The sequence below is a fragment of the Oncorhynchus tshawytscha genome, linkage group LG23 (genome assembly GCF_018296145.1).
Source record: "Oncorhynchus tshawytscha isolate Ot180627B linkage group LG23, Otsh_v2.0, whole genome shotgun sequence".
Taxonomy (NCBI): domain Eukaryota; kingdom Metazoa; phylum Chordata; class Actinopteri; order Salmoniformes; family Salmonidae; genus Oncorhynchus; species Oncorhynchus tshawytscha.
In genome coordinates this window covers 12,333,690-12,357,153 of record NC_056451.1, presented here as the reverse complement: position 1 = coordinate 12,357,153, position 23,464 = coordinate 12,333,690, and the positions used below count along the sequence as shown (strand labels likewise).

At 40.9% G+C, this 23,464-nt stretch overlaps 2 protein-coding genes across 2 annotated transcripts; one reads left to right on the top strand and one right to left on the bottom strand.

Annotated features, from left to right (window-relative positions):
• The first annotated feature begins 2,098 nt into the window (after positions 1–2,098).
• Positions 2,099–13,962, top strand: LOC112222946 (hepatocyte nuclear factor 6-like). The gene is made up of 3 exons (XM_024385833.2): positions 2,099–2,437; positions 2,871–4,254; positions 9,657–13,962. Exons 2-3 carry the CDS (start codon positions 3,219–3,221, stop codon positions 9,965–9,967), a joined length of 1,347 nt encoding a protein of 448 aa, XP_024241601.1. The 5' UTR covers positions 2,099–2,437; positions 2,871–3,218; the 3' UTR covers positions 9,968–13,962.
• An 84-nt stretch (positions 13,963–14,046) lies between these two features.
• On the bottom strand, positions 14,047–22,760 carry ctss2.1 (cathepsin S, ortholog2, tandem duplicate 1). The gene is made up of 8 exons (XM_024385834.2): positions 22,622–22,760; positions 21,720–21,844; positions 21,329–21,451; positions 20,513–20,665; positions 18,992–19,216; positions 18,665–18,830; positions 18,351–18,453; positions 14,047–14,529 (listed from the first exon to the last, which is right to left on the bottom strand). The coding sequence occupies exons 2-8, from the start codon at positions 21,840–21,842 to the stop codon at positions 14,430–14,432; spliced, it is 993 nt and encodes a 330-aa protein (XP_024241602.1). The 5' UTR covers positions 21,843–21,844; positions 22,622–22,760; the 3' UTR covers positions 14,047–14,429.
• Positions 22,761–23,464: the final 704 nt, after the last annotated feature.

The window sequence follows — 23,464 nt, the reverse complement described above, 5'->3', positions numbered from 1 at the left end:
CATAATATAGTGTCTTAGATAAATGGCTAAATGTTGTATTGTGTGCTATTTGAAGTGAAAGTGGCATCCAGTTTGGTAGGCCTTCAAAGCAAGAGATTCGACTGTGAAACCTATAGGCTATGTAATTATTATGCTAATAAAATGTAGGTAAGGGAACTGGATAGATTTTGAGAAAAATCTATGAATTAAGCATTTTATATGAGCAGTAGCCTTTACAAAATCATTAAAGAAGATGACAGTAGGCTTGCGTTTTAGTCCGATAGCAGCATAGGTCAAAAACAAAACAATGTCCATATGACGATATATAGGCTATTGATTTGCTTTTTGGCAGAGAGAAATAACCGGACAGCCTCTTTTTGATTTCGTCGAGAATAGCCTGGTGTTGTTTTTGTATAATCTTAATCAATGTGAGGAGTTGACAAAAATAAAAACAGTAGCCTACTGTTTGTCTTTCTGTCAATTACATATATTGTTAATACGGATATGACGCGAAGTTGAGGGCCACATACTCCAGGGCAGCGTCTGAGTGCTGAAGCTCGGGTGTCAGCATGCCTACTCGAGTTTTCCAGCCACAGAAGGTGAACTTTCACCCCGACCTCCTAAAAGACCTTTTTATTTTCGCTCTGTAGCTGCTGACCATTTTACCTCCAGCTACTTGCTATCCATACATGTATCTCACCATCCAGGCTTTCTCGGCGCGGATCGATAGGGCAGCATCTGCTCCGGGAAGGCATCGGTCCCACCGCACACGGAATTTTTTCAAAAGCCAGAATTGCTCATCTCTGAAAATTAAACTGACAGTTAGATATGATTAGTATGCCTAGTATCAACCACATCTCCTTCTCTCAACTCCCAAATCTCTCGATCTGACACACACACACACACACACACACACACACACACACACACACACACACACACACACACACACACACACACACACACACACACACACACACACACACACACACACACACACACACACACGCACACGCACACACACACACAAACAGTGGACTCTCCAAATATGTGCTGTTAAATGAAAAGCCAGAGCAATATCTGCTATAGGTCGAGTATCTTATGTAAAAAGGTCGCATTTAAACGAATGGCCTCATTGATCTTGTTTAGAACTACAGATTGAAGTACGCAATCTGGTGTCAACGGGCTTGCTCAACCGTGGTTTGAGTGCTGATTAAGAGGTTCCCTAAATGAATCAGTTACAAGCGTGTCACTTGACAACGTTTATGTGTAAGAGGTTGGATTTACATTTCCCTCAAATCGCCAAAATAAGAAAAAAAGTTTTTAAAAAAGCTTTAAAGCAGGAGGACATTATAATATAATTCAGATGAGCCCTATGGAGAGATGCAGATTTAGGTATTCCAAAATGGGTGGTGAGAGTCTACACCATGTACTTAATATAAATATATTTTCAATAGCCAATAAGACTGTAATGCGATTCTTATAATTGCATATTCATGACTAATAACTTTTGTTATTATTAATAGGCCACTATGCCTAATAATAATAGTAACCGGGTACTATAATAATAATCACATAATAATAATAAGAATTCAACCACTACTACTACTTCATTACTACTACTACTACTACTACTACTACTACTACTACTACTACCACTACTAGTAATAATAATAATAATAATAAAATAAAATATGGACACAAACAATTGTTTACAGTTAAATCCGCAGTCCGTCGTCAGGCTAAAGATAATAATAGGTTTGTGTAGCATGGATGGACACAAAAGCACAACACAGTAAGCTATCTCAGTGAGCTACAGTAGCCTAACCGTTGCAGTCCAGGATCAGGTGAATTAAATAGCTGAACCATGGTCAGGATGTTCGCAAAATTCATAATCTCTGCATGCTATTAGATAAAAAGGCTTAAATTGGGGGTTGTGAGAAAGGGTTCGTCTTCACCTAGTTGGTCAAACCCTGCCCCCTCCCTGGAGACGTTGGCCGAAGCGAAAGGGTTAATTGGAGTTGGAATTTCATTGCACATCTGTCAGATTTTTAAGACTGTGACGTAGTCTACTGAAAGGAGCGAGTGTGAGCGGGGGGAGGAAGAGAAGCGAAAGAGTTGGTGGGGCTGAAATCGATGAAGTAGCAGGCTGAGGGAAGAGGAGGAGGAAAATCTCACGAGATAATGAAAGAAAAAGAGGAGAGCTGCTAGGTAGAGAAGAGCGAGGCTACAGTTGGACGTTTGACTTTAAAAAAATACGAAAGGACAGGGAAAGGACGACGTATACCGAACCGCCAATTGTTTGGCCTCTTGTTTTATTGTGTGAAGCATCCCTCCATGCATCTGACCAATTGTGTGAATTTGCGCGGACAGGCTGGAAGACAAGAGACAAGCGACACAATCGGAGAGATGCAGAGGACCGACAACAGACGCGGATGCGCTCATATAACGGAATAAGGTAGGAATAATACAATTATGAGGCCACATATCTGTTTATTTTTGGTGTCGTTATATCTCAAAACAACTTAAATGCTCAGACATTTCCTTAATAGAACATGTAACCACCATTCGTTGTCCGTGTTGTGTTGAGAAATATACAAGCATGACGCACGCTAATGTCCAAATAATCGTGTGCGCCCTCATCGAGTATTCAGAACTTTGCATGAGAGGCAATAATGTGATTTGTAAAAGTGGATTTGCCGGTGAAGACATCTCGATGTCTTTTTTTTTGTGTTACATATGCATTGATCGGCTCTCGAAGGAATGAAAAAATACTCTTAATGTTTGAAATGCTTGTGACTGTGGTTATAGTCTACAATAGCTTAGACGTCACTGTTGCATGAGCAGGCTATAACTAAAATACAGACGAGTAAACATTTGATCTCCCGCAGGCAAAAGAGCGACGATTCTGCGGAGGAACACAGTTGAGCCCCAAAGAAAGGATGAGAAGAGTGTTGTAGCACAAATCCAAATAATGTGATAGTTAATCTTACTGAAGCTGCTTCACACTTGATTTCCTGGAGTTTGAAGGAGTTTAAAGATACTACTTAAGTTGTTATCAGATAATTAATTAGACCGTATAGAAGCTCATAAATCAATCCATTCAGAAATCAATAAATCCATAGTATTGTGCAACAGAAGAAGGGCCATCCAAACTGTTAGGCTACTGTTAAACAACAACTAGGCTACTGAAACAACACCATCAAGATAGAAACAAAGGTCAATTAACTGAATTAAAAATGGATGGAAGCCTAGGGGAGATGTCTGTCCAAATCCACTCTGAGCTCCACAGTCAGGATGGCAGAGCGATGCTGCATTCACGGGACCTTTCAGCTGCTTTCCCCAGGCCCTCCCTTGGGGGGCACTCCATGTCCCTGGAGCATGAGCACCGACCTCCAGGTTTCGACCACTCCATGTCAGCCCTGGGCTATGGAGGAGATGCTCCATCTAGCTGTGGCAGCACGTACACCACACTAACCCCCCTGCAGCCCTTCGATGACAAATTTCACCACCACCATCACCACCACCATCCCTGCCTGCCGGTCAGCAATGTCATCGGGAGCTTTACTCTCATGCGTGAGGACAGAGGCTTGGGTGGCAACTTCTACAACCCTTACGGCAAAGATCTGGGGATGACACAGAGCCTTTCGCCACCTTCTACAGGCTCTGGCTTGGGGACACCCATGCACGGTTATGGGAGCCTGGGAAACAGCCCCAACGGCAATGGTGGCCAGATGCTTCCAAGTGGTTACGAGGTCCATGGGGGCAACATCTTCTGCAGGACAGCGGACTTCGGCAGGGAGATGTCCCCTTCAGGGCTGGGCGGCGACTCGTCGGTCAGCCATCAGCTGAACAAGATGGAGGCTCACCAACACGCGTCCAGCCACCATCCTCACATCTACAGCCAGCACTACCAACACCACCACCCCAGCCAACAGTCCTCAAAGGCCGGGGAGCTCTCCCACTCCTCGTCCTCTTCGCCCAGCGGTGAGGGCATGCTGCCCAGCTCCCAGGGCGGTGGAGGTGGAGGGGCTGGAGAGGAGATCGACACCAGGGATGTGGCCCAGAGGATCATCACTGAGCTGAAGAGGTACAGCATCCCCCAGGCCATCTTTGCAGAGAGGGTGCTGTGTAGGTCACAGGGCACTCTGTCTGACCTCCTAAGGAACCCCAAGCCCTGGGGCAAGCTCAAGTCTGGTCGCGAGACCTTCAAGAGGATGTCCCGCTGGCTGCAGGAGCCCGAGTTTCAAAGGATGGCCTCACTGCGGCTGGAAGGTAAGATCTCTTTCCATTTCTCTCTATGTTTTTCTCCAAAAATCCAACACGATCTGTATGCTGCTCAGAGGAATGAAAAACTAGTTGTGCCTTTCCTATGTTCCTAAAGGGTAGATTTGAATGATAGGTCCATAGTTTGTACGGTCATGCCTTTCACATTTTAGGACTCTCACAAAATACATGTTACAAAGCATTCAAGGAGCAGGGTACACAATGTATTGTGATCTAGTTAAACCTTCAGAATGGACATTTTCCCTTCTTAAATGAACCATGGAGATCATAATTACAAGGACTATCGTTGGTGAAACCTGCCATAAAACCACCATAAAACACTATTTGTTTGTGCATGCCTGAAGTTAAGAGTTGGGGAGATAGTTAGGAAATGTTGTTTCTGTTGTGGAAACATACACTTGTGCTTTCACCCAAACTTCATTTGAAATCCCCATATCTTAGAAAAATAAAATTAATATTTGTGAAATGGGAGTACAAGATAAAACAACATTATGAAAAACAATATGTATTTTTAAAAAGCAGGACATGATTTGGTTGACATTTGATATTCTTTGCGGATATGCACTGAAGAAGATAGCACAATATGCAGCGCTGTGTTACAGTGTTGTCACTCCATGGAGACTGAGAACCCATCTGATACATGAAGCACAGAAAGAGATCCAAGTGAACACAGTAATATGATATGGGCTGAGAGGAGTGTGTATATGTTGGCAGGGGTCTGTGAGCTGTGTAAGCAAGCACAGTTGATCACAGCTTTTCACTATCTGTCAGCAGCCCAACTGATTAAGCCCAAAAGCACAATAGGGCCCATAAGTAATGATTGTGCACTCTTGCAATCCTCTTACAATTATTGATCTTTGATTGTTTAGCTCTCTGAACACATGTGTACATCCTCAGTTTGACAAAATTTTCCACTAATCATACTCAACCCAGTTGCAAGTGATGAGTTATCTTGTTTAGATTTGCAGAGTTTGTGACATGTTGTGTTGTCTTCAATGCATCCAATCTTGACTTGAAGCAGTGTTATTGTGCAAGGAGGACATGTTTCCACTGAGGTGTTGTGCCATCTGTAAACATGATCATTTTTTTTTTCATTTTGTGGAAACACCACCTTTTTATGATAGATGATCCAACAATTTGGATTATCTTGCAGTATTCTTGTTATTTTACCTCAACTTGTCATAGATTTTTTTTCACGACTCACTGCTCAAAATTCAAGGAGCAGATCAATCCTAGTCATAAAAAATGAAGGAGCTTACATGGGGGATGTATTGCAAGCGTACTAACATTTGACAACGTTTCTCCCCCACACAGTCTAAACTTGCATATTTAGTTAATGGCAAAGGCACAATTTGGACAGCTCTGCACTTTTCTACATAACCTACTTTCTGAGGGGGTTGTTTTTCCCTTCCCAGCCAACCCCCTTTTGTTTAATTACAAGCCTCTATTGATTTCCATGGGAAAGAGCAGCACGCCATGCCCACACACACCTCGACCGCATCGGCAGATCGAGACAGGAATTAGAATGCACAGTGCCCTGTGCTCCCTAGTCTGAAGATAGCTCAAGTGTTCTTTCCGTCACGCCTCAAGTTTTAAGATGATCTACCTTAATGCAGCACTTCCTTAAATACCCATCAGCTCCTTCAGCATGTCAGTGTCTCAGCCAGCTCTCCATGTTTATTTTTTATCATGCCAGTTATCTTCCCTCGAGAATTTTGTTTATTATGCAAAGCTTTAGGATAAATGGTGGACCTGATTATGTAATGTCATCGTCTTTTAATATTCCTCTTTATGAGACATTCTGAAGCACTTACATGGAGAAGGTTATTTTTTCTTTCTCCTGTTTAGTTGTTATGCTCTCTGGCTCTGTATATTAGATGCATCTTCAGGCCAACCACAGGCTGAGGAGGAGGCAATCAGGCTGTAGTCAGAGAAGAAGGCAGGGTGCAGCTAAAGACCACACAGTGGTGCTTGAACACTTTAAGTCGCGAGGGATCAGGGAACCTAACTTTAAAGATGATGGCTGAAGCCCTTGACTGAAGGTCTAAATTAATAAGAAAGGTCAATGCGGTTTATGTCTCAGGTCCAGTGGCTGCGCCATCCCCCAGTAATGAAAGCTATGAAGCCAATCCACTGTATATACGCTGCTATATTCAGTTCAGTTATCCTAGCTCAAAGGTCACAAGGGAAACATTTGCATATAAAAATTTGTGATTTTAACAGCCCAGTCTCCCAAACAAACAATGTTGTTTTTATCGGGTTGTTGCAGCTCCCCATTCTGGCATCGAAGGGGTTAACCAGCCTCTATGGGTCGAGGAGTCTGAGCTGCACAGATTTAATCAATAATTTCTATCAGCCCCTGGCCCAAGAAATCAGCAGGGGGTGGGCTGGGGCTGGAGGGGGGAGACAGGGAGGGGGTCGGCTAGGAGGGGGGTGGAGGTTCAGACGCCGGGGGGTAGGGAAAGGGCTTTCGATCACGTTTCAGCAACACGAGACAAGGGCATACATCATGATCAGGGGCTGTTCCCACGATCATAAGAAGCCTATAGGGGAATATTTATGTCTCCAGGAGTTGCCCCAGTGCCAGGGATTTATAACATGGTAATTGCAAGCCTTTTACACATGATTACAGCATAAGGAAGCATTTACTTAATGGTCGGCGTTATGATCGCCAGCCAGGGAGGGAGAAAAGGATAGGATGGAGGGGCAGAGGAAAAAAGGAGGTGTAGGACACCCTGACTCCTCCAACAACCCATAATTCCACAGTACAAGCAAACTAACCACTACTTTCATGTCATTGCTTTCATTACAATGTGTTTCTGAGCACAGGGCAGTATGGGTTCTATAGCTGCAGTCTTCGTATTGACACGGTAGGAATATATAATGCCAGTAAAACATGTAGCAGTTGGGAAAACCTATATATTTTAGTTGTGGTAATATTGACATGTTTCTGAAATTTCAGGCCGTTCAGATTTTAATGAGACATGGTTCGATAACTCTCAGAAATGTAAATGAGCTGTAGATGCCTAAAAGCTAACAGGCCCTGTAATCTCAAGTTGACAAGAGGTTAGACATCGCAGAGTCTAACATTTCCTTCAGATAATGATTCAGAGTAAATATAGAGTGGGAATTACAGCACAATGTATTAAGGCACAACATTCACATTTGCTAAACTAGACCTCAGCTATAGGCTAGTGAATTGGAAATGTCGTCGTTATAATGGCACTGCTAATAAATGTCCTAATTATAAAATATGTATAAATTGTCTTTGAATTGCTGTTTATCATTTGCACTACTGTGAGTTTACAGCAAATATTAGGCCTATCAACCCTCAATGTGTGAGATGATTTTAAATGGGGAGATATACAGTAAGCCAATCTATCTATTGAACATCTCAGCGCCTTTTTTTGAGACTGGGGGCAGCCTCGCTGTGTGTGTGTGTGTGGTGTGTCACTGCTTACGCTTTAAAAAGCCCCTCACCATCAGCAAAAAAGCAATACAACCACACACTGCTGATTGAGACGTCTTAAAAGTGTGCATTTAGGTAATTACAAGAGTCACCCAAATATGTTTTAGTCCACTTAGGGCTTCTGAACACTCGGAGCAGTGCAGACTCTGCTTGTTTCAATCCTCTCTGACATAACCTATTTAATAGAAAATAAATGAGTTCTCCCTACAGTGATTATCACTCACTCTCTCCGCCTCATGTAAATGACTTTTATGAGAAACAAATGATGTTGGAGTGTCCACTAAGACAGGTCAGGGGGAAGAGGAGGGAAAAGGAGGAAGAAGGAAGGGGGGGGGGCTGTCTTCATTTACAAAGACAACGGTGGGTGTAGTGTTTCCAGTAAACACTATTGTAGGCCTACTTGTATATGTGGTCAAATGTTTAGTTGTGGGCAGAGTAGCCCATACACTTTGTATTGTCTAATCCTCATATGGATGCACTGCAGACACAGGCCATAGCCTATACCGTTTTCTCTCAACACTCTAATTAGGCTACATGTAAACATTGAACAATATATATAGCAATTACTGCATTTTCTCTCAGACATGATGTTCTTTTTCCTTATGAGGACTGCACTGGATGCTGTTTACTATGATCCCGGACTGCAATTGTGTGTGAATCGCATAAACACTTTTCACCCTCCTGTGAATGATGCACAGACTTGCACATAGACAGTCATTTACCATCCTAATGCAAAAAGACTTTAGGTATTTTACTGCAAAAAATGCTTGTTATAGTCTACATTTGGATGCTATTAGCTTAGCATGACCAATTTTGCCTGCCTCAAGTTGGCTTCTCTTTTTTGCCTTGGAAAATGTCTGTTATTCCTGTAGAATGGTAGCCTCTGCTCCCATTGCTACATCTCCATCCTCTGTCCTGGATAAGTGTAAATGGAAAACAACGACTTGGAATTTAGTCGAACTGAAATTCGAAATGAAAGCGAAGCGAAATTGTAGCCGAGTCTTACCAGTAAATGTGTGAAAATGTTTAGGTAAAACTGTAACAGTAATTATTAAACAAACCTTTGATAGTCAGTAATGGCAACAACATAAGCCAGAACTGCATGTAGGCCGATTGAAGAAGTTGTGCAGTAGGTAAAATTGACATTTTATTTCATGCTCTAGTCTAGCGTAGGCTAATTCTGAAAACTCCCCATTTGCTAATGTACATGCGCTGTGTTAACCTAATTTTCCCACCACACAGGTTAGGTGTCACTCAGGCGCACTGACCTGTCACAGGTCTGCACATGCCAACAGAAAACAGAGTAGCCTAGCCCAGTGACGTGTACACTGCATTTGCCTTTCGTGAACTAACACTCGCACTCGACCCCCCCCCACTAGCACTGACTTTGCTGTTAGCCACTTTATTGAGGAAAAATATACTTGCTATGACTGAGATATGTGGTTGTCCCACCTAGCTATCTTAATATGAATGCACTAACTAATCTGGATAAGAGTGTCTGCTAAATGACTAAAATGTCAATGTTGACCTATTCAGTAAAAAATGAAATGTGTGCCTAGAATAACTTCTTTATTTGTTATTTATCTGTAGCCTATTTTATGTTTTTTCTTTGCTGGTGGGGGATAATGTCCATGACAACAATTATTTTTAGGCCTAGTCTTGTCTAGTAAGCATTTATCCAAGTTGAGTGTCCTACTAGTAACAGTGTGACAGCCTAATGTCTTGATTTCTGGTGGATTAGGTTTATTTTGCCAACTGTGCAGTGAAACAAGTTGCTGATTCACCTCTTTTAGCAAATCAAACTTGCTTAGCTAATCTGTTTTCCTTCAAGAAATCCACTTTCTCTCAGCTAATCCATTTGTCCTAGTTAGCTAGCCAGTCTGTTTTAGCTAACCCATTTTTCTACTTCTTCTGCCTACAGCTTGCAAGCGGAAGGAGCAGGAGCAGAGTAAACTGGAGCGCAACCAGGGCCCCAAGCGCACCAGGCTGGTGTTCACGGACCTCCAGAGGCGTACCCTATTGGCCATCTTCCGGGAGAACCACCGACCAGCCAAGGACCTCCAGGTCACCATCTCCCAGCAGCTGGGCCTGGAGCTCTCCACCGTCAGCAACTTCTTCATGAATGCCCGACGCCGCAACGTCAACAAGTGGGCGGAAGAGGGCCGCCCCTCCTCCACAGGCTCCTCAGGCTCCAGCGTGTCCTCCTCCGCCGTGTCCTGCAGCACGGCCTGATGGGATAGAGGTGGGCTGGGTGGGCGTCGTGGCAGCAGAGGGCACATAGACTGGTCTAGGTAGAGATCAGGCGTAATAATGTACTCCTCGTTATTAGAGGGAGTGATGGAGTTGGCGTAGTTTAGTTTTTATGAAGAATTATCACAGAGCATTTCAAACCAAAGTTGATCACTCCTTGATATTGAAGGGGTGATACCCAGAATAATATGAGAACTTGTATGAGACAAGTTCCTATAATTTGAATGGTCGTGGGTGAATAGTTTATTCACATTTTAAGAGGGCAATAGTGAGCACCCTTGATTTCTTTCATTTCATCACATTCAATTTGAATATGGTAGGTTATGAAATCATATACAATTTCATTTGCCACATGCTTCGTTAACAACAGGTGTAGACTAACAGTGAAATGCTTACTTACGGGTCCTTTTCCAACAATCCAGAGTTAAAAATTCAACTTTTTTTATTTTTTATTATGACACAAGGAATAATATGGTTATGAGGCTATTAATAATCAGGACCTTTTTTGCCCTCAGGGCTAATTTCATCTCCCTTAGTAGAAAGAGAAATCAAGTGGCATCACTGCATTGCATAACACCCCTAATTCAAATGTTCACCACCCGTTACATCGACAGATCTCCATCTTATGTCCTTTGTTTCTCTGAGGAGTCAAGACGAAGGTCACAGAGAATAACATGGGGATTGTGACAAAATCAGAGCTCCATCACGTTTTCTAAAGAATGCAGCATGTGTTCCCATATAACATGGTTCGCAGGACTGCAGAACTCTCTGGATGATCAGGAGGTTATTTCTCTCTCCACGATTCTCCGTTTTCAATCATTACCTGTCACGAGAACCTTGACTTTTATTTTACACTTCTTGACAACGGTTCCAGCTTGAATGAATCACAGTCTTCAAGGAGCAACCTTGGTGTGTCTCACTTTAAATCGGGACAGAATCAGTAAATAAGGGCAGAATTTCAAGGGATGCCAAGTCAGAGACTTTTTGATGCAACCCTCCAGCTTTAAGACATTGACTGACCTACCACACAAAAGCTCTGTAGCCATTTTGACTCAACCAAAACACTTTGAACACGACGGACGCAATGGAAAGAAGTACTTGTAACACAATGTATAGTAGTAAGGTAGTATTTTTTCCACTCATGTTTCAAAACACTTAACTGAACAAACCTCGGCTCCATTGCAAATCTTTTTTTACAGACGCCTGGAAAATGGAGGAATGTGATTCTTTCAGCCCTTTTGTACAGATTTCAAGCACATTGCTCTATTTATAGAAATCCAATGGAAGTATGAGTTGTTGTTCCAGTCCTGCTACGTACACCAAGGTCATTTTAGTTCCTCGAGGGACGGTTTTAACATGGCTCTTTATAACCAGTTTCATTGGAGCAAGAATTTAAAATGCCATTGCTGAACTGATCAATGTATTTATTACTGCATTTCTGTATTTATTGTTTTTCTTTTGTTTCTCTCTATTTATTTGGTTGTTTATTTATGCTATCTATATACTGTAAGTATTTATTTAATAATGCTTTGTATGTCTGTGTGAAACATAATTTTTTTCTGATGGGTACTTTTAGTTGTAGAATCCCATCGTAATACCAAAGATTAAGATTGTCCTCCCTGAATGTATGGCCTAAACCCCTTTCCTCTCCCCCGACTCCCAGTGATGTTACGTATCTCTCTCTTTAAGGCCTTTGTTTTGTAGAATAATGGGGATTTCTTTACTATTGGCAAATGTCTCTGTGGTCAGGTCTTATGCCAAGACTAAGCTTGTTTGAATGTTGTGGTAATGTGACATCTCATAGGTTCACAGGTTGCTTGTAAAATTGTGTTCAAACATCATTCGGCAGAGTGTCTTGAGAGTCCAGGGATGCACTTACAGAGCTTTTCAGGCTCTTAAGTGTGAATCCTTTGAGACCCCATGGAAACATGCATGCTGTGCATCTTCCTGGGGTTTGCATAGCAGTGACTCCCCTTGCTGCAGTGTACACACTCCTGTCTATGTCCTGCTCAATGTGATTTCACCATCCTCCAGACTCATCCCTTCTGCCAGTCTTCTCAGTTCCACAGGCTCCTCTAGCGTGTTCTCGGTTTTGCTTTGTCGGGTAGTGGGGAGGGATAGCTTGTCCACCAGCTAGCGTGCACCTCTCCTGTCTTTAACCTTGGGAGGGGCGTGTTGTCGGGGCCTCTTCACAGCGTGCACTTGAAAGATGGGCGGTCATGAAAGAGGCCATCGACTTTTGCAGACTTCAAAGGGAGCCTTTTTCATCCGTCTCCTCTCTGCGTATCTGGTCTAAGGGTCTGCTCCTGGCCAGACCCGTGGGTTTAGGGGTATTCAAAGGGGGCGGGGAGATCAGAGAAGTGGCTGAATCACCCCTGAACAGGGTGCAATGTTTTGGGAGAGGGGGTGGAAGGGCACAATAGAGTAGAATTAAAGTTTAATGAGCAACAATTGTAAGCATGCTGGGACCAAGGGAGGGGGCCAGTCTGGTGCAGGGAACATGAAAACCCCTACCAGTTTTGATGTTCCTTGTTTTCTAGCTTGTCATGTGGTGTTCTATCAAAGACAATAGAATAGGTCCCCATGACACCTTTATTCTTTTCCCGCTGCCCATATTTTAGAATAGAGTCTGCCTTCAAATGGGAGAGAGACTTCTCAGTCATTGTCTGCTCTGTTTTACCTGAGAAGAGATCTCTCCTTTGAATGGAGAGTTGATAAGACCATTACAGATGGTCTGTCATCAATTTAGCCTGTTGCACCCCCTAGTGGATCGTAAAGAAATGTCTCTCTAGATTAAAGGACATCTTAGTCGACAATGTTTTCAAGCTCCTCTGGGGCTTAAAAACACAGGTACATTATATACCAAAGTATAACTGAATATGCATGGATACCCTCTGATATTGTTTTTGTACTATACGTGGGGTTATCATTCCATCTTAATTAGTACACCAGAAATCCAAAGATAGCGAAGTCCAGTGAGATGTGTTAAGTAGCACATTATTTTTATGTTCAGCATTTGAAGTTGGAACTGAGAGATTGACATGAAGTTGTGACTGTAGAGGAAGTATTTGGACTCCGTAACCCCAGTGTTCCCTTTGTCCCCCTGTGTACATGAATACTTACCCATCTACCTCAACTGTGTGAGATGTTGTGTGGCAAATAAGTTTCTTAACCAAAGATTCCATCCTTTCTGTCTATCTGTCTGTCCATCTGTCTCTCATGCTTTTTGAAAACCAAATGTGCTGGAATCAATCTGTTACAGGAGCAACCAAGCCCCATCCAGCCAAAGCGTAGTCCAGTGTACTACAGAAGTCAGACTTACCAATAATCTGTATATAATCATTTTCAAGACCAAAAAAGTAGGTGACAATCCAGGCAAGGAGGATCTTGCTGTAATCAACGTTGCCTATTCCTTGTACCAAACTAGAATCATGTGACTTACTGTAACAGTTATGAAAGCCCAAGAATCAAGAGTTCAACCAAAAACAAAAGGTCAAGAGGAGACTAAAGCTATTTTTTCACATTTGTAAAACCATTACCCCTTTTCCAATATGTTAGTGTATTTGAAATACTGTTTGATCCCACTGTTGGAAGCAGGAATAAATGACTCAATTCAAAAGCTTTAACGAGGCCAAATTGAGGGAAATATTGTATTTGACATGGGTTTGTGTCTGGGTTCCTAAACTAGGACTCACCCACCATACTTATCGTGCCATTCTCGTCCATGTGTTAGACTAACTAATGAATGTGGCTAACCAACCAAAGGCTTAAAACACAACACTTTAAATGTCAATCATGGTGGGACATTTTGTAACAACTAAAGAGAATCCCTTTGAATACCTCATGTGAAATTGTTTGTTGTGATGTTGCACCAAAAAATTAAAATGACTCATTTGTAACCCAATTTAGTTTGCTGACTTCATTCACACTACATGGTAACACACATGATGTAGGTCTACATACTTGTCATTTTGACTGACGGAGGAAATGGAAATAAACACACATTGCAAATTACAGTCACTACAGTTTGGAGGTAGAAATATGAATTCAATTCAAATCAGTTCTTTAAAAGTTATATTTATTCAATGACAAAATATACTTTAATTTAAGCAAGTAAGTAGCTTTGCACGAGCCTTGGCATGTGCCAGCTAAAACGGCTCATACGAGCAAGAGCCTAGCTCCTGTTTCTGTAGTGTGAGGCAACTTGATGTACTAGTACACCCCCTGGACAGGATGCTAGATACAGTGATAATGTAGATAATCACATTTGCCTTATACATGACTTCTAAAAACTATTTTAAAGAAGTACTGTCTATATAGACAGAAAGTGACAGAAAGTGAAATGGTAAAACAAGACTAAAACAATGGAGCTAGTAAAAATGAATTATATTCAATTAATAAAAGGGCTCAGTTTTTCCAGTTAGGCCATGTTGATTAGCAGGAGTTACATGACAGGGTAGCAGCCGTACAAGGCGATGCCACACTGGTTGTCCTTGTTGCGTGACATCCGTATATATCCCTGGTCTCCCCACGATAAGCCCCAGCTAGACAGAGGGTGAGAAAGATTGAAACATATTTCCAATGAACATCAATACTCAATAAACCTGAGGACTTCAAGGTTTTCTTGCCCAGGGACCCCCTGCCAGGCAAACCTGGACCCAGGGACCCCCATCCTACATTAGCAACAAAATAAATCACCTGTCTTGTTTTATCATCTGGTGAATCATAATGGAATAGATTTAATAGATCATTTTTCATTATTTTGACCTCCCCACATTATAATTGTAAGAGGAAATGTAAACTCTAACATAGCCTATTAGCAGGGTTCGAGAGTAACAGATTACATGTAAGGGATTACCAAGAAAACGGTAACTGTAATCCGTTAAATTACCAGCTAAAATATTGTAATCAGATTACAGACACTTTTGAAAAACTAGATGATTACTTTGAGGATTACTTTTAAATTCGGATAAGAGGTTTGCAAAAAAAAATCTTTGACACTTCTCTGTTTTCTCAATGACATTCAAAACAGCATTGAAGAAAGGCGCAAATTTAAATTTGTTCCATCTGAGCGAGTCTGACCACAAGTCAGAGACCCCTATGATGACTCACCAAATGGGTTTGATGGATCGCGGGAAAAGAGCAGGAATAGTTTTTTTTAGGCCACAATCCAAGCTATGTCTTCCAATGGTACGACTGCTGTCGGCATCCAAAGATTATCCAACTTGAATAAACGCTTGGAGGTAAGGATGACAGCAGTGATGTAGTCTACGGCGATACGGATATCACTTATTATTGTTATCTACATAGCGCATTGATGTGAATCACACTGCTGCTCTCTCATTTAGCTATTTGCGCCTTGCGGATTGTGGTTGTTGTGGATGGCTGTTCACAAATCTAAATGTGTATTTGAACCCAATAATGGTTGAATTCAAGAAGTTTAAGCTGCCTATCAATCATTGTTTTTGAAACCAGTGGACAGCCAGTGAAAAATGCGCTCTTGCAACAGCTGCACAGTGCATATCCAAGCCTAAGGAATAAAAGTGGGGCTTGTATTGCTCAATCTAATTCATGCTGATAATACAATTAAATCCATAGGCTTAATGGACACGTTCCAACTCGCACACTTTTGATAGACTTAAAGGGGCAATCTGTAGTTGCTACATCCATTTGTGGATTTATAAATTCTATATATATATATACATATATATACATTTATTCTTGAAGAATACAACTTAGAAATGCCTCATGAGTATAGTTCAACTGTCACACTCCATGAGAACCCAAAATATAAGCTCGTTTTACATTGTTTTAAATGTAAACACACACGGTATAGACTCATAACATGGTTAAAATAATAATTGTGATATCATGGATAGTCAGTCCTTGCATCCGTAGCTCTGTCTATGAATCTGAGAGTGGTTACATTTCCCCAGGCCCATCCCTCAGCTTTTTGCCAAAACAGAGGCGGGGCGTCCGTTTTGTTATTGTTTCATCTGTGGATTTGCCCTTTAAACAGCTGCATACTATCAAGATATCAAAGTGTCACCAACAAAAAAGGTAAACAATAGGCCTATAGCAAATACAGCATATGGTATTAATTTTCACATGTAAATAGCACTTTTCAGTAGTGCTCAAAGCATGCCATTCCATGAGAGCAGAATTTATTTTTCAACTCAAATCAATGAGCCTAATCAGTCCTCCATGACAACAATCATAAACAACAGAGTAAGGCTGGCTAATTAGTCCTTAGTTTTGGGGTTATGCTCAGGTAAAACAATTAGGCTAATCTATACTTACATATTTCCAAATCCTATTCTTGAAGATCAAGGGGTATAACATTTTTTGTAATGACTGGAATTCTGATAGACTTTGGTTTTTAACGTAAAGATATAATTTAATGGTATTATTATATGTAGTAGAAAGTGATGGGTTAGAAGAAGCCTACATAACCAACCCATAAAGTAAATTGTAACAATATGGCCAGCTATGTAAACTTTAACATTGATTTATCCTGCAATAGATGTGGTTCAATTGGTAACATACATTTTAGTCTTTTAAGAGGAAAGTAATCTAAAAGTAACTGAATGTAATCAGATTACATTACTTAGTTTGGGTAATCCAAAAGTTATGCTACTGGTTATTGATTACAATTTTGCACAGGTAACTAATAACTGTTATGGATTACATTTAGAAAGTAACCTACCCAACACTGCCAATTAGCTAGAAAGGAAACTCCAAACACATTTCCGCTAAGAGCAGCTATTTAGCTGTTAAACAAAGGTTAGCCAGCCATGTATGACCAAATCAAGAAAGTTTCCCAGCAGCTAGCTGACTAAACTCAACTCCATCGTGAAGGAAGTTTCTGATAAACTCCACCAACGGAGTTGAGCAGAGACCAGGCTTTGTGTAATTCAGCTCCGATTACATTGATTCGCTCAAGGTCAATATTTAAAAATAAGTACATTCTGAAACGCTTACCTTGTACCTATGTTTGTCCTCTGTAGTTGTGTGACTTTATTTTTCAATGAATGTTAATCAAATACAATCACCGACTGTTTGCTCGTTTCTGTTTCTCGAAGACGGCAAGTCGTGCCAAATGTGCTAATTGAATTTCCGATGATGTAGGCCAAGATTGTGCGATTTGATCGGACATGAGCATTTGGAGACCTAGGCCTACTTCATCTGAGATTCAATTGGCACATGCACAGTCGCACTGAGTTACCATCTTCGAGCAAACAGTCAGTGGTTGTATTTGATAACATTTATTTAAAAAATATGGATTTCATCAAACAAAGAAAGACATGCAACTACAGAGGACAAACATTGGTAGGTACAAGGTAAACGTTTCATAATTTCCACTTTTTAAAGTATTGACCTTGGGCAAATCAATGTAGTCAGAGCTTAAATTCCACAAAGCCTGGTCTCTGCTCAACTCCGTTGGTGGAGTTTATCAGAAACCTCCTTCACTGTGGAGTTGAGTTTATTCAGCTAACCAGCAGCCAGCGGCACGTGCCGCACTGGTAGCCTATTCGCTGACGCTTTTTCAAAGCCTATGTTAGATACTCCAGTGAGTGTAATTGGCTCCAATCAGTGTAATTTGCTCAATATTAGGAGTTAATGAGATCAAATTTACATTATTATACCGAACAAAAGTATAAGACAAACGGTGGTCACACCAGATACTGACTGGTTTTCTGATCCACGCCCATACCTTTTTTTTAAGGTATCAGTGATCAACATATGCCTATCTGTATTCCCAGTCATGTGACATTCATAGATTAGGGCCTAATGAATTTATTTAAATTGACTGATTTCCTTATATGAACTGTAATGCAGTAAAATCTTTGAACTTTTAGCATGTTGTTTTTATAGATGTTTTTAGTGTAGAAAGAAGATATTCTCCTGTTTTCTACAGTAGGTATGTTGTTTATTCTGTTGTTGCTAGAGATATTCATAAAAACATTGGGGGGAAAAAATTACATTACAATTATTATTATTTTGGCAGACCCCCTGCAGTACCCCTAAGGGGCCGCAGACCCCCAGCTGAATAACCCCACAATAAACAATAGCATTAAATCCCAAACTACCAAGGTTCATTTGTCTAAAGCCCAATTTGAGTTTCACTTTCTCTTTTGACTTCCATTTTTACCCTTCACCATGGTCCTGTTTGTCAGAATAAAACAAAGGAGCAGACGGAGGTTTGAAAAGGATAATCTAGTTGAATACAAGTCCACTTGGAGGATCTTTTCATCTCAGCTCTGAACAGCAGCCCTGTTTGACTAAATATCTAGATACAGAACAACAGAAAAACAGATGGAGCTTTGAAAATGGAAACTCTCAGTGAAGTTCTAAATCCCCTTACCTGTTCTTCACCAGCCAGTAATCCTGCCCGCCCAGGGTACCGTATCCCACAGCAAGGACAGCATGGTTTGTCTTCTTTGTGCAAGTTGGATCATTGTAAACTCCTACAATTATACATGGGTTGGACCATGACAAGTCTAACCTCAATATATATGCATTTCTCCACAAGTCAAAGCCGAACGGTTGACCATAAAGTGGACACACAATAAAATCCACATAGTTTCAGATTGAGATATACATGACCAATGTCAAGACCATACTGTCCTTAAAATGTAAAAACATGACCCAAGAAGTTGAAATTAAGTTTTTCCGTACCTCTGCGGTAGAAGGCAAAATTAGGTCGGGTGGAATCAACGCCGACAGAGATAGGTCCGATGATGGCCAGTGCTTCTTTCAGAACCCCCTCATCCCCCTCAGGCAGAAAGCTGTATCTGGAACAGTTTGCAGCACCCTGAGCAGGGTTGTAGCCACACTGTTGTTGCTAACAGGGGAGACAAGACAACAAAGGGGTCAGATACTACTGCACAAGGCTAATGTGGCGTGGGAAATAAGCTACAACCAGCTAGTTACTGCAGCTACTTACCAAGGGCAGCTGACCCAAGCTACACACTATTAATACTGTTAATACTCGTTTATACTCACCACTCCCTTGTAAGGGTAGGATTGGTCAGAGGCAATGCCCTGGTTGTCGATGACATACTGGAAGGCCTTGGTCATGAAGCCACCGTGGCAGCCCTGATTGCCGTATTTGGTGGAGCAGTCCAACAGGTTCTGGGGGCTGAGATCTATCAGTTCACCTGTGGCCTTCATCAGCTGGCCCTCCAGGGCCCCGACAGAGCTGAATGCCCAGCAGGAGCCACAGGAGCCCTATGGACAAGACAATTGTTAGGGAAGCAATCCACATCTAATACCTGGATAAAGTTGATTTGAGAGTCCTATTAGTTGACCTTTTTTTTACTGTACTGTTTCATTACTATTACATCTACAAGAAATAATGTGGTGGCAATGGTTTCTGAAACATTCAATAAAACAAAAAGGGGGAAAAAAGTGCAATATAATTCACAAGTAGGTTTCAAATAGTGCTCAGCGGTATTACTATGTAATACAGAAACATTTTACTGGCACAATAAAGTGTAACGGAAATGTTTGTGTCACATGCAGTGCTTGTCACTCAGTGGTTTTAAACTTGCACACCCTAGCACTTAAGCCGACGACTTCCTCACAAAAAAAATGAAATAATGAAATGACTGAGAACAAGGAAGAGGCCTACAGTAAACAAACAGAGGAAGTACGACCTGAAAAGAGACAGCGCTGTGTTTTAACATCCTGATATCAGTTATTCTACTGTAACAACAACTTTAATTCATCCCAAGGATATTTACCAATAGTTAAAAAAGATAATACATATAATGTATGATATACATACAACAGAACAATGTACACAAGGTATTTTATTTATTAATTATTTATCCCCATTAGCCGTATGGGTGGTTTTGTGAAATAATAATATAGCAAAACAGAATCATTAAAAGCTTAAAAGAAACCTATAATTACACCTATATAGCATGAGAAAAGTCAATATACCAAAGAAATAGACACACATTGTAATCCAGATGTATGCCTGGATAAGAAGGGTCATAACCAATATAATGAATGTACTTATGACTATAACCTGGTGGGGGTTGAAATTCTTTTTGAACCAAACAGTCACAATTGCACCACCAATATAATCAAGCCCGCCCGCAGGAAGGAATTTAGAGTGGGAAACCAAAGTGGCATGAAGCCAAAATGAGCTGATTATTAACATAAAGGGGAAGAACTATAAGATATATGTCAACTTGAAAATGTATAGAGGAATGTGCTGAGACTGGGGAAGGCAGTTGCTCCATGGACTCAGCTTGTTACTTTGTAATAATGTCTATTTTAATTCACAAGTTCCGGTATCTGAGAGATATTATTGAAACAATATTTATACGATAGCCGACGCCATTGGCGACAGCTAGTCTTACTGGGGCCCGACACATAGCGAAAAATACATTATAGCCAAAGACATTACAATTTACCAACATTAACATGTAGTGTGTGTGCATCTATCAGTTACACATACATGTCAGTATATAAAGGAGCAGGCACAAACTGCACTGATTAGCTGTTCATCATTACCTGCATTTTGACTCCAGTGACATAGCCCTTCTCTCTCCAGTCAATGCTATCAGGTATGGGGGCACCGGAGGATCCTACAAATGCAGAGGGCTCCCTCTTGAGGTCAGCAGGAACACGCAATGAGGCAAAAGACTGGACAATCTCCTCCTGGGTCTGAAAATGGTTGACAAGAGAGGCAACACGTCAACCAGACTGAGCATTTAAAGAGCACTTACTTTAATCAGTATAATAAAGCCATCCCATGAACCCAAGGCTACATCAACTGGAGGAAGAAACACATTGAAACAGGATAACAAATACATTTAAAGGCACATACTGTAGTGCAATGGGATGATACTTTTACTTGTGTATTTACAGAAAACAAATCAGATGCGTACTCATGAAAGGGTACATCCACTTGTTATACATACTATAGGAATAAGGAAGTATATTTGCAGTCATGCTCATTAATCACTAAAATTAGGAAGGAATGCATGCACTGTCTCGTCTTCAGGAAAGCAGTTTAAGCAACATTTCAAGAGCTATTAGCCAAGAAAATCAAACACCGGAAAACAACGACAAAGGAACTCAACAAAATAAATAGTCATGTAGGTCAAAATCTAAATGTTTGACTCTTCCTTCATGTAAACCAGGCTGACTGCATTACCTACTGAAAGCATCAAATATTCTGCATACGTTTATTTGGAAGCACTATCCATACAAGCACTATCAAAATTGTATGGAATCAGGCCAAGGTAGGTGCTAAGTTTACTAACAACTTCAGATATCAGAGTTCCAAATTGTCCCTTGGCATTTTCAGTGATCTGAGGCCCTCACCATGTCCCCCATGTGATTCATGCCCAGGTCATAGGTGTGCATGTCCATGGATGCCTCAAGGTTGTGGAGGCTGATCAGCTGAAGATTCCTCTCCCAGACCTCCCTTCGGCCCAGCTCCTCAACCTACACGGTATCCACACACACACACACACACAGGGGTAGAAAAATCTCAGTCTATGACTTGTAAAACAGTACACTTTCAAATATGTAAACCACACAGGTTGAATCACAATGCATTCAGTGATAGCTAGTTATATGTAAGAAATATATGTGGGAAAGGTGGTGGTACTTTCAACCTATACAGCAAACAGAACCTGTCTAAATGCCACTATAGTAGCAGCTTGGCCTTATCCTCGCCAAAACATCTGACAGTGATGCTGGTTCATCTCACCTCAGTCGGGTAGTTCTTGTCATGTGTCTTCTTCCACATCTGCCAGTGCTGTTCCAGCATCGGGTCAAACAGGGCAACTGCTGTGCCACATAGCACAGCGAGCAGCAGGCTCCACAACATCATGCCTGCACAGAAGATAGACAAGTGTTATACAACCAGGAGGCAATTATATTGTAGTATTTCATTGTGTATCCAAATAAGGAATTAATAGTGTGTGTGCGGCTCAATTACGTCAACTACTGTAGCCTATACACAATGACTCTGCATGTACAAGACCAACCATCAACGGGTATTAAAACCGTTCCGCTAGCAAACTGTTGATCAAGAGTCTTTAAACGCTGATCAAATAAATAACTCCATCACTCAGATTCTACAAAAACGTTGCATATAGAAAGATGTTTATGGCCCATTCAATAGGAAGCTTCAGTGCTCAAGATTAGGCTATCTGTTAACCCATCTCTACTGCGTAAAAGAAAGCCCCAAAACGGGTCAAATTATCTAATTTCATAAAAAACAAGAATATTGTGTCGTTGGGTAGGCTTATTATTTAGTTAAATAAGTATCTCAGTGGGTTTGCCACTAGGCTATCAGTAGAAATCATCTAGTTTATGAAACTGTACAACTAATTAAGGTTGATGTCGTCCAAGTTACAAAAAAGGTTGTAATGAAAAGAGGAATTTGACAATTTCACGAAAGGAAGAAAACACAAATGCATGAATGGTTATAAGCAAATAATGTTACACTGACAAATTAAAAACGAAAGTAAAGCGAATGCTTTATGAAAATGTTTTTAAATAAGGGCAAGTTAAAACCAAATTCCTAATTAAAACGAGTCTAGCTAACTACATTATGAACTTGAAATAGTCTTATCTGCCTCGACTGAAAACGGAGAAACGTTTTACCTTGTAAAACTCGGTTGCACCTGACGATGACTTCAGAGGAGAGCAAGGCGCGTCAATTGATTTCAGTGGGATCTGTTTTCCTGCTTGATATTTATTTGTGCAAGTCATGTGGTAGAACTTCCTCACTGACCATTTCTAATGTGTCATCTATAAATGTCTATGTTGACCATGCTAAAATACTATTTCTCATTGCATTTTTAAAAAACAATATTATAGACCCCTTAATTATAATGTGTATGACTTCTAGGGGGAAAATATAAAAATATATAGCCAGATATCATACTGACTATTAGCCAGCCCACTGTTCTTAAATATCTGTTCAAATATATAAACAACTAGGGTTAAGTGACTTGCTTGGGGGCACATCTACAAATGTTTCACCTAGTTGGCATAGGGATTCAAACCAGCAACCTTTTGGTTACCGGCCCATTGCTCTTAACCTGCCAATCTCTGTTTTAAACATTGCCATCAGTGTATGTATAAACATTACATTCAATCAACACTACATTAACTATACAAGAGCTTTCATTTGATTTTTAAGACTAGATCACAGGAAGTCTGTTGTTTGAGAGGGTGAGTCTGAGGCAGGAAGAGGCGTTACTGGTATGAAACTGGTATGTGACATTTTCACCTGTTTATTCTCTCATTGTCTCTCTATCTCATGACCTCAAGAAGGCTTCTTATCAGTACTACATTCATCATCATCAGATTGAACAGTCAACACATGTACATGTATACTTCCTTCATATTGTTGTGTATGTATACATACAGCACTGCGATAAGGTACACTGAATGATTGTTCATTTGAGATACTTAACATCGCTGAAAAACCTCAGGAACCTT

Bases quoted from the DNA above. Each gene is read 5' to 3' on its own strand.
- LOC112222946 (XM_024385833.2), top strand. From the start codon at position 3,219: ATGGATGGAAGCCTAGGGGAGATGTCTGTCCAAATCCACTCTGAGCTC. The intron at 4,255-9,656 runs GTAAGATCTCTT...TTCTGCCTACAG, and splicing joins GGCCTCACTGCGGCTGGAAG to CTTGCAAGCGGAAGGAGCAG.
- ctss2.1 (XM_024385834.2), bottom strand. From the start codon at position 21,842: ATGATGTTGTGGAGCCTGCTGCTCGCTGTGCTATGTGGCACAGCAGTT. The intron at 21,452-21,719 runs GTGAGATGAACC...GATACCGTGTAG, and splicing joins ACAAGAACTACCCGACTGAG to GTTGAGGAGCTGGGCCGAAG. The intron at 18,831-18,991 runs GTGAGTATAAAC...CTCCCCTGTTAG, and splicing joins CCTACCCTTACAAGGGAGTG to CAACAACAGTGTGGCTACAA.